We start from the raw sequence: 9,525 nt of genomic DNA on the forward strand, positions 1-9,525 counted from the left end.
ACGACGTCCCCCGCCCTCAGGCCGAAGTGCCTGTGCCTGGCGAAGAACTCCCGGGTGGACTCCATCGTCCGGCCGCTCGTCATGATGTACCTTGTGAGAGAAAGCCCGCCCTCTGAGCGGCCATGCGGCCCCCTGCCCGCCCTCAGGAGGGCTGAGTGGGCCGGGCCTGCTGCAGGGGGCCCTCCCGCCGCCCCCACGCTCCGAGGCACCCGAGGGCTCCGCGTGACCGCGCCAGGCACCCTGCAACCCACGGCCCCCGGCCAGCTGAAGCGAGCTCGACTGTCCCCGACCTCTGGGACGGTGGCCTTCACCATGAAGACCCCTGCTCTGCGTGCGCAGGGACAAGGGGACGACGGCAATACACTCTGGTGAGCTCTCTGGTTCCTGCTGTGACCGTCTGGAAACGGAGCCTGGTCCGGTTACCGCCCTCGGAACCACAAAGCAAGATGCGCCCTGTGCGGCCCGAAGGCCCGGCCCGGCCAGGAGGCCCGGGGGGCTCCCGTCTACGAGGGGCCCCAGCAACAGCGCCCCAAGGTGTCTGCTGGGCGGCTCGGGGAGGAGACGGGCGGGCCCACACCGCCGGGGCACCTAGAGGTCTGCGTGCCAACGGCTTGGGCACGACTCGCGGGGTGACAAAGGGGCCACAAGAAGCAGGACGCGCGTGCCGTGAGGGGAGGAGGAAAGCCACGGGACCGGGACGCCTGGGCTAGGGGTCCGACGGTGGCCGCTCAGAGCACCAATGTCCCTCTGACGACGTCCCCGGGGGGACAGAGACAAAGCAGGAGGTGGGAGGCGGGCCAGCCCGTGCGGGAAGCGCCAGGCCCCCCGGGGACAATCTCCGGCAGGTGTCAGAGCTGCAGGAGCAGCCCTGGTCAGACCAGACTTCAGGGCAGGGAGCGACCCTCCGGGGGCTGAACCCAGCAGCTGCCTCTTCCTCATCTGTTTGCCGCCTGGGGTCCAGGCAGCACAGAGAGACCCGGGGAGCCCTCGCTGGTCACAGGGGCCGGGTGACAAAGAGTAGGGGCCTCAGGAACCAACACCCACAGCTGGCTGCCCGCCCCCCGGGCATGCTAACTGCTGGGGGAAGAGAGAAAGAACTCAGTCAAAGCCGTGCACAAAGCAGACCAGGATTCCCCAAACTGCTGCCCTCGCCTGGAGCTGAAGAGCGGCACCCTGGCAGGGTGGGCCCTGAAGACACGTGGGCAGCAGCCACAGCCCAGGCCTGGTCCCCGGGGCAGAGGGGTCAGGGGCTGTCAGCTGGGCGGGGAGGGGTTGAGGGGGCTGCACGGGCTGGCACTGAAGACCGAGTTCCTGGACAGAGAGCGTCCACTGAGGACGAGGCCCCGCCACGGGGGTGTGGCGCTGCGGGCACTGAGGGTGAGGACAGTGGACAGAACACCGGGGCTCGGGGCGGCAGGGACTGCGGACCGCGGTGCCGGCAGCAGCAGAGCAAGGCCTTCCCGTTTCAAAGGTTCGGGTTTCCGACCAGACGCCACACACACGGCCGACGACTGACCGGCACGAGGCTGCCAGAGTGAGCGCGCCCGCCGCCAGGACACACAGGGCCCGGCCCGGGCCAGCGCTGGAGGAGCGTGCTGCTGCTCCCTGAGGGGACGGGACCCCTGCTTGGGTCGCCCTCGCACGCCCTGCCTCCGACCGGTGACGCCGCAGCTCCCAAGCCAGCAGCGGGGACAGGCGCCGAGTCTGCCGTGGGGGAGGTGCCCCTGCCCCCCGCCCTTGGGCCCCGGCGTCTCACCAGGGGATGGTGCACGGGCGGCCCCAGCGCCTCTCGGCCAGCTGCTGCAGCTTCAGGATGCGCTCCGCCTGGATCTGGAACAGGGTCTTGCGGGACGGCAGGCCCACGTCGTACATGCCCTTGGGGTAGGCCACGCCCAGCCGGGTGCCCTGCCCGCCGGCCAGCAGGAGGACGGCCACCTTGCTCTGGGAGATCTGGAAGAGCCCTGGGAAGGGGGCGCTGGGGTCAGCGGAGCCCCGGGGTCCGGCTCGCACGCACACAGGCCGCCCTCCCGCAAACCGAGCGGGGCCCAGGCACAGTCCTGGGGGCTCTCCTGGGGGTGAGAACACTTGTGTGAGGGAGAAATTCACCCGCACAACCCAACAAACGCCAAAGCACACACTTCAGTGAACTAGCAATCAGTTTCCTGGCTGGCATTTGGGTTAAGTACGTTGATGCCCAGTTAACATTCCTGAGCCTTGGTCTTTGCCGCCCAGTGTCACCAGAAAGGAAACGACAAACCTCCCCTCCTCCAGATCTGCAGGAGCACGGGAAACCCAGAAAAACACATCGCTGGATCGCCACGGCATCTTTCCCTCGATGGACACGAGAGTTAGGCAGCTTCCTGGGGGGGGGGGGGGACCTCGAACGGGCCCGACCAGAGGTCAGGAGAGAACCCAGGGCCCCGGGCACAGGTGCCCCGCCTGGGGCTGGGCCCCACCGCCCCTCCCTGGCGTCCCGGACACGCTTCCTGGCTTCCTGGCACCATCTCCAGGCACCAGCGAGTTCACAGCCACGTGTCACGGCTCCAGCACTTCCTGGGTAACTTCCACCTCAGGCAAGTTCCTCCCTACCCCCCTGCACACACCTTGACGTGGGCACCTGCCTGGCCGGGCAGGAGGCTGCCAGACCGCTCTGCCAGCGTGGGACCTGGACCAGGTGTGGGAGGCACAGGCAGCTGACCAGGGAGGAGGCAGAGCAGAGGCCCTGTCTATCTGCAATGTTTAACCACGGCCGACACTGGCGTCATAGGTGAACTCTTCCCCAGACACATCAAGCGCACTTCAAGCACGCTGGGTGAGCGGACTGATCGAGGGAACCTCGGAAGCGTCGCAGTTACTGGGGATCCCCGCGAACTTCATGGGCACAGCAGCGACGTGACGTGGCGTGTGGCCGGGGAATGCTTCCCGAGGCTCAGAGACGCGGCTGAGCTCTGCGAGGGCTGCACACCTGCCCCAGGTGCGACAGCAGCAGGGGTGAAACGGGCTGAAGCGCAGGTCGCACGTTCCTGGTAACTCTTTAGCCCAGGTGATGGGGCTGTGGGGGGGCGGGGGGGTTCGTCACACGGCTTTCCTCTCTACACCTGTTCCCAAACATGCTTGAAATGCTTCGTCACAACAAATGATTGAAGCAGGCCACGAAAGTACACACACACCATAACCCGTGCGAGCATGCATGTGTGTGTGTGTGTGCGTGCCTGTGTGCACGCAAGAACACACCACCGCGTGGCTGCCTCTGGCTGGTGGGTGGCAGCAGTGTCCGGTTTGGCCCGTGACCGTCAGTGACTCCCCCTGTCTCCCACGGGAGCACGCGTGACTTGTGAAGTGAAACGAGCCCGTGGAACACGTCAGTGCACCATCTCGGGCAGTGAACTCCCTCCCCGAGGACCCCTCACCGTCGGCCGCACGACCCAGAGCCACCCTGGGGGTGAATCGTCCAGTGCCCCCGGACGGAGAGGGCCGGCCGCGAGTACGGACCTGTGACTACACCGTGAAATTGGAAGATTCCTTTGTGCTTGGCATAAACACGCAGTTGTTTTTAAAAGAGGGGGGGGGGTTATTAAGCAAACATATTTTCCTAATGAGCATATTTCCTAAAACGACTCCTGGCCGAAGCTTCTGCTTCTCTCTTGAGAGCTCATCGTGGTAGGACGGAGGTTTCTTGGTTGCTCCCCCACAGCTGGCCGGGACGCTCAGAAGAATTAACTTAAAACAGAGTCTCTCCTCTGTAGGGAGCCCTGTGGCCACCTGAGTGTCTTCATCAGCTGTCTTCCCCATCGGCAGCCCCCAGGCACTCTGCAACGACCGAGCAGCGCCGCCCTCTGCCCCAGTCCCGGGGTGGGGGGGACACCGCCTCCCGCCCCAGCACCGGCCCCTGGGGTGCGTCCCTCCTGGAACAGGCGTCACCACGCTCACAGGGGCACCCTCTCCCCTCCGATGGCCCCTGCGGGAACCACGCTCTGCCAGGGGTTTGCACACGTGGAAGTGTGGGGCTAAGCAAGAAGGACACAACGCCAATGACAAAGTCTCCTTCCCCACACCCACGAGTAAACATTTCCCCAGACCCGGAGCCAAGAGGAAGTTTGCTTTGGACCTTCTGGCACTCGCGAGGGTGCACAGGTCCCCGGGTTCAATCTAGAGGAGAAGTCGTAAATGCAGGCTGGCTGTACGGGTTCCAGCCAGAAGGCCGTAAAAGACTCGGGTTCCGGGAAGCCTGGAGAGTCACTCCTGGCCCTCACGCCACAAGGTCAGCGCTGTGGCTGTCCTGTCCGCAAGGGCTGACCTGGCTCCGCGCCCCCGGGGCTGTGGGGCATGCTGGCAGCGGGGGTCCTGGGGGGAACTGAAGGCTCGTGGGGCTTGGAGCAGGAGTCCCGGCCTTTCTGAGGCTCCGGGAAGGAGGCAGACTGGTGAGTCCTCGGGCAGCAGGGGTCACGGCCCCTCAGACGCCCTCCTTGCCCAGGGCCGTCTGGAAGCTGCTCCCCCAGCTCCGAGGCGGGGCCTCCGCTGAGGAGAGGCTGGCCTGTCACTACCAAGCCCTTCAGAGCCGCGAGGCCCTCCTTGAAGATCGCCCACCTGTTTTCAGTGGCCTTATGTCTCCAGCCCCTTCAATAAAACTCACGCGAAGATCAGAGTCATACCACAGGCCAACCAGAACCGCTCCCGTGGTGGGAAGGGAGGGGAGGGGATGGAGACCCAGCTGCTCAGATTCCGCTCCCCAGGCCACCCGAGACAGTGTCCGGGAGCGGGACCCTGGGGCTCTTTGGAGCACAGTTTGAAAGTCGGCCGGTCTCTAAGTCCAGACAAAAACACGGAGAGCTACACAGAGGGCCGGTGACAGCGGTCACCTCTGTCCTTGGGAGGGAGGGCAGGGAGTGCCCGAGAATGGAAGGGGGGACAGAAACAGCCACAGTGGGGCGCACGCACAGACCACGAGGCCCACCCCCACTGCCACCACCTCCCCCCGAGGAAAGTGGTCATGGGGGCCGGGCGGCGGGGGCGCAAACCCCACAGAGCGGAGGAGCTGACAGCAGCCTCTCTGTGCCGTTCCTGCCGTTCTGACGCTACTTCTGCAGTGAGGTCGTGGTTTTTAAAAGAAGAACCAGCCTCAGGTCAACCACACCCTTGGGCAATGGGTCCGGAGCTGACCGGGAGCACTCAGGAGACTCAAGGGCCCGGGCTGCGCGCCCCGTCAGACTGTTGTCCCAGGGGACGAGGTGGCAAGGTGCCGGCCCTCACCTCCAGCCAGACAGCGGCACGTGAGCGGTGCTGCCGACCACAAAAGCACGACTTAGTGCTAGTCACAGGGGCAGGCTCCTGCTCCGCTTCAGAGGAAAAAGCACCGGGGGACGCGGCAAACATGTGGACCGGCCGACAACGGAAACCTGCTCCCAGCGGCGTGCGGTGCGCAGTCCACGGGGCACGCCTCGGGCTGCTCTGCCGGGCTCGTGAGCAACCCTCACCGTAGGCGGGACGAAAGCGAGGCTGCACCGGCCCCAACCTGGCTCCTGGGACCTGGGACCTGCACCCAGCAGACACAGCCGTGGGCTGGGCAGTGCTCAATGAGGCGCGGCACGGGGCGGGGGGGCGAGAGGCCCACAAGCAGAGCTGCAGAAGGTGGCCACACAGTGGCCCCAGGGCAGCGTGAGCAGAGGCAGGAGAGGCCCCCTCCCGGGGTTCCCAGGGGGGGAAAGCAGCAGGCCTGGTGAGGGGGAGGAGGCACAGACAGTGCTTGCTGGGTCGGGCTGCATGAGCTCCTAACTCGTGCTTCGGGCAGGGACCGCTGGGAGTGGGGACACAGAGGAGACCTGCACGAGATGAGGCCTGCGCCGGGCGCGGGCAGGGCACCAGGGACCGGCAACGGGAGGCGCGGGTCTGAGCAGAACCACCGCCACTTCCTGACGGTCACCTGGCCGAGGCAGCGAGTGCGACCCTGGCCGAGGCAGCGCGACGGTCCCGGCGCCCATCACACAGCCGCTGGCCAGCATGGCACAGCGCTCCTCGCAGCAGAGCCCGGAGCAGCCCGCCCGCCCGCCCGCACCTTCGTTCTCCCAGGCCTGGAGCTGCTCCTGGTCCCGCGTCGCGCTGCCCAGCACCTCCCGGGGCACAGGCTCCATCCGCGCGTCCACCTTCTCCAGCCGAGAGGCCTGGCTGAACCCTTCCGTGGCCTTCTGGAAGAAGACGTTCAGCTCCTCAAAGTCCATGGCCTGGAGCTCCGCGTAGAGCTCCGCCCGCTGGGCCTCGTCCAGCTCGTCCCAGAACTGCAGCAGGTGCTCCTGCCCCGCCTGGGACAGCCTGAGTCTGAGGTCACTGACATTCATGATGCTCCGGGCGCCCGCTCCGGGAGGACGGGGGTGGTTTCCGCTCCTATAAACCTGCAGGAGGAAGGACCAACAGGTCAAGGTCCACCCCCGAACCTGACGGGTGTTTCTCATGATGAACGAGCGCACACGGGACCTGGAGGGTGAGACGCGAATGCCTGCCTTCCCATCGCGAGTCCTGCGCGATGGCAGGGTGTGAGACGGCACGCGGCGTGATCTGCTGGGCGCTGCCCCAGCCCCTCGCCTGCGCGGTCTCGCTCAGCCTCTACAGGCCGTGACGTGACGTGGGTCCCCCCCTCGTCTCTGCCGTCGGGGGCTGAGCGGGACGTGGGCACAGGCGACGGGCTCCCGGGCTCCCGCGCCTCCGCACGCAGTCAGCCCCCCTCACGCGCCTCCTCTGCCCACCCAGCTGCCCTGGAAGACCCTCGAGCAGCCTCGGGCCTCAGGCGGCCTCCTTTCTGCTCCGGAGGGGAAGCCTCAGGTGCAGCAGCCGCGGGGCGGCAGGGGCTCGGCCTGCTGGAGGGAAGCGGGAGGCCGATGCCCCCACAGCTGGGGGACCAGAGCTGGGGGACCAGAGCCAGGGCGGCTGGGGAAGGGCAGAGGCCTCTCCCCACAGGGCCCTGTGGTCCAGGGAGCAGCGCGGGGGGTGGGGGGGAGTCAGGGGGGCACTCGGAGCAGCCAGTGTGCTGGTCGGAGGCAGGCTTGGCGGGATGGCCCGCTGCCGTGTGGGGGACGACGGTCACGAAGGCCCGAGGGGAGCCAGCTGGCTGTTGTGGAGCCACCAGACCGTCTCCCCGAGAGGTGACACGGCTCCACACGGTGGCGACGTGGTTCTCGGGGGCCGGGGGCGGGGTGAGAGGCCCCCGGGTGTCCAGCAGAGCTGACTGCAGGCAGGGTCCCCTGCGCTGAGGTGCGGACGCGCAGGACAGACGCAGACCTGGGGACGCGTGAGCGGAGAGGGAGGCTCGACCTCCACTGAGGGCCGGGGGTGGGGGCAGCCTGAGACGAGCGTCAGACGTCCACAGGGAAGTGCTGACGAGACGCGACACGCAGGCGCCTGCAGCTCAGAGGTGACGGGCACACGAGACCCGGGTCAGGGCTCGGAGGGAGCCCAGGAGGGGGGCCGGCAGACAGAGCCGGGGCTCACTGAGATGTCAGGGGCCTTTCTACTGGCACACGTGGGTTTCAGAAGATGGGATGTCGTTACTAAATACTAAAAGCACACCATGTGCCCTGGCCGGTGTGGCTCAGTGGACTGAGCACCAGCCTGCAAACCAAAGGGTTGCCGGTTCCATTCCCAGCCAGCACACAGGCCTGGGTTGCAGGCTGGGTCCCCAGTAGGGGGTGCACGAGAGGCAACCGCACATTGATGTTTCTCTCCCTCTCTTTCTCCCTCCCTTCCCCTCGCTCTAAAGATACATAAATGCTATCTTTAAAAGAATAAAATAAAAATATACCATGTTGAAGAGACAGCTGGGAGACACAGGTTCCTGTGAAACGACTTTTCCAAGCTCCGGGGGAGACCTGAGAGCAGGAGTCCCCGCCCGTGGTCCCTCCCCCGCCCCCCGAGGGGACGCCATGCGAACGGTGTCACCCCTCTGGGCACACCCTTGCCCACGCAGGGGACGCTGCCCGGCAGCCCGCGGGCCGAGTGCTCGAGGTGCGCACACAGCAGCATCCCGCTTTAAGCTCCGAGCCGACCTTTTCCTAAAAGCCGTTGACACCCACCCACCTCCGGGTGGGAAAACCAGTCCGGGCAAATAAGGCGACCGGCCGCCCGGCCTCGCCCTCGCGGCGGCGTGTGTGGGACTTTCTCGGGCCGAGAAGCCGCAGAAGCGGCGGCAGCGCTTCCAGCCCGATGCCGCGCGTCCGACGACCACAGACCCGGCGTCACCCGCCTCCGTGCGGCTCCCACCGCTCGCGACAGCGCCACCCCTGCGCCCCGGCGGGCCCAGCCCACCCTCCACGTGTCCGGAGCGCTCCGGTCCCCGCGCCCGGCCGCCCTCCGCCGTCTCCAGGGCTGTCCGACTTCGCGAGCGGCGCGCGTGGGCTCCGTGCCGCTGTCACGTCCCGCCGGCACCCCCGCCCCCGGGGCGCCGCCCTCGGAACCGCTGTCGCCCCCCGCCCCCCCGGGGCCCCGGCCCATCGGTGCCCGCCACCCCGTGCCCGGAGCCCCCGCGGGCCGAACGGCCGCCTGGCCCCGGCCCGTCCACGTGCGACCTCCGCTGGCTCCACACCCCGCCCGGCCCCCGGCCCCCGGCCCCGCCGCCGCTCGCCGCCCCACACCTGGCCCCCGCTCGTCGCTCCGGCGCTGCGGCTCTCAGCGCACGACCTCCCCGCGACGGCGTCCGCTGGGCTCGGCTCGCGGCCCGCGCCGCTGGCATAAATACCGCGGCCCGGGCGGCGGCGCGCCGGGGGCTGGCCGGGGGCCGGGCGGGGAGCGCCGCCCGCCAGCCCGCCCCTCCGCGGCGGACAGCGGCCCCGCGGAGGAGGAAGCGCGCGCCGACACGTCAGCGCCGCCGCGAGCGCGGGGCGGGGCCTGAGCTCCGGGGGCGGGGCCTCGGCGCGGGGTGGGGCCGCCAACGTCACTCATCCTCCCGGCCAATGCGGGCGGCGCTGGGCTTCCGTCACGCGCGGCCCCGCCCACGCGCCCCAGCCCAGAATGCCGCCCGCCGGGGGACGGCCCGCTGCGCTCGCGGTGCCCGCACTCCGGCTCCGAGGCGGGCCGCGGCCCCGGGCGCGTGTCCGGACGCCCGCGCGGCGGTTTCGAAAGACCCGGTTTCTCAGCCAAGTTGCCTGCGGGCGGGCCTCACCCTTGGACCGCGGGCTCCACTCCTCCGGGTGCCCGCAGCGCCCCGCCGGCCAGTCTCGCGTTTTTAGAAGGTCCTGAGCGCGAGGCCAGGCCCGTTTGCTTTTGCAAAACCGGCGCGGAAGGAGACAGGGCGTGGAAGTGCAGGGGTTAGGTAAACTGAGGCAGTGAGCGCAAGCCCGGGGTCCCCTCGGGGTGCCTGTGGCCTTCCCCTCCCCGGGTGCTGGCTGAGTGACCCCGAGGCCACCGAGGGCCTGTGTTTTAGCTCCCGTGTGCACCGCCAGGCTTGCCCCGGCCTCGTGCGGCCTCGTGCGGCCTCGTGCACGTGCTGCACGTGCAGGCGCGGGCTCGGCGCTTGGCGCACTTGGCCCTTAGAATCGTCGG

The 9,525-nt window shown here is 68.2% G+C and overlaps 1 protein-coding gene across 1 annotated transcript in view; it reads right to left on the minus strand.

Annotated features, from left to right (window-relative positions):
* Positions 1 to 8,814, minus strand: part of UAP1 (UDP-N-acetylglucosamine pyrophosphorylase 1) — a 15,079-nt gene extending 6,265 nt beyond the window's left edge. The window contains exons 1-4 of the mRNA XM_036015786.1: positions 8,619 to 8,814; positions 6,053 to 6,386; positions 1,757 to 1,961; positions 1 to 90 (exon numbers count right to left, since the gene is read on the minus strand). Coding sequence (XP_035871679.1) covers positions 1 to 90; positions 1,757 to 1,961; positions 6,053 to 6,332 — 575 coding nt within the window. The 5' untranslated portion in view covers positions 6,333 to 6,386; positions 8,619 to 8,814. The remainder of the gene's footprint in view (positions 91 to 1,756; positions 1,962 to 6,052; positions 6,387 to 8,618) is intronic.
* Between the last annotated feature and the right edge of the window lie 711 nt (positions 8,815 to 9,525).

Source organism: Phyllostomus discolor, chromosome 14 (genome assembly GCF_004126475.2).
Source record: "Phyllostomus discolor isolate MPI-MPIP mPhyDis1 chromosome 14, mPhyDis1.pri.v3, whole genome shotgun sequence".
Taxonomy (NCBI): Eukaryota; Metazoa; Chordata; class Mammalia; order Chiroptera; family Phyllostomidae; genus Phyllostomus; species Phyllostomus discolor.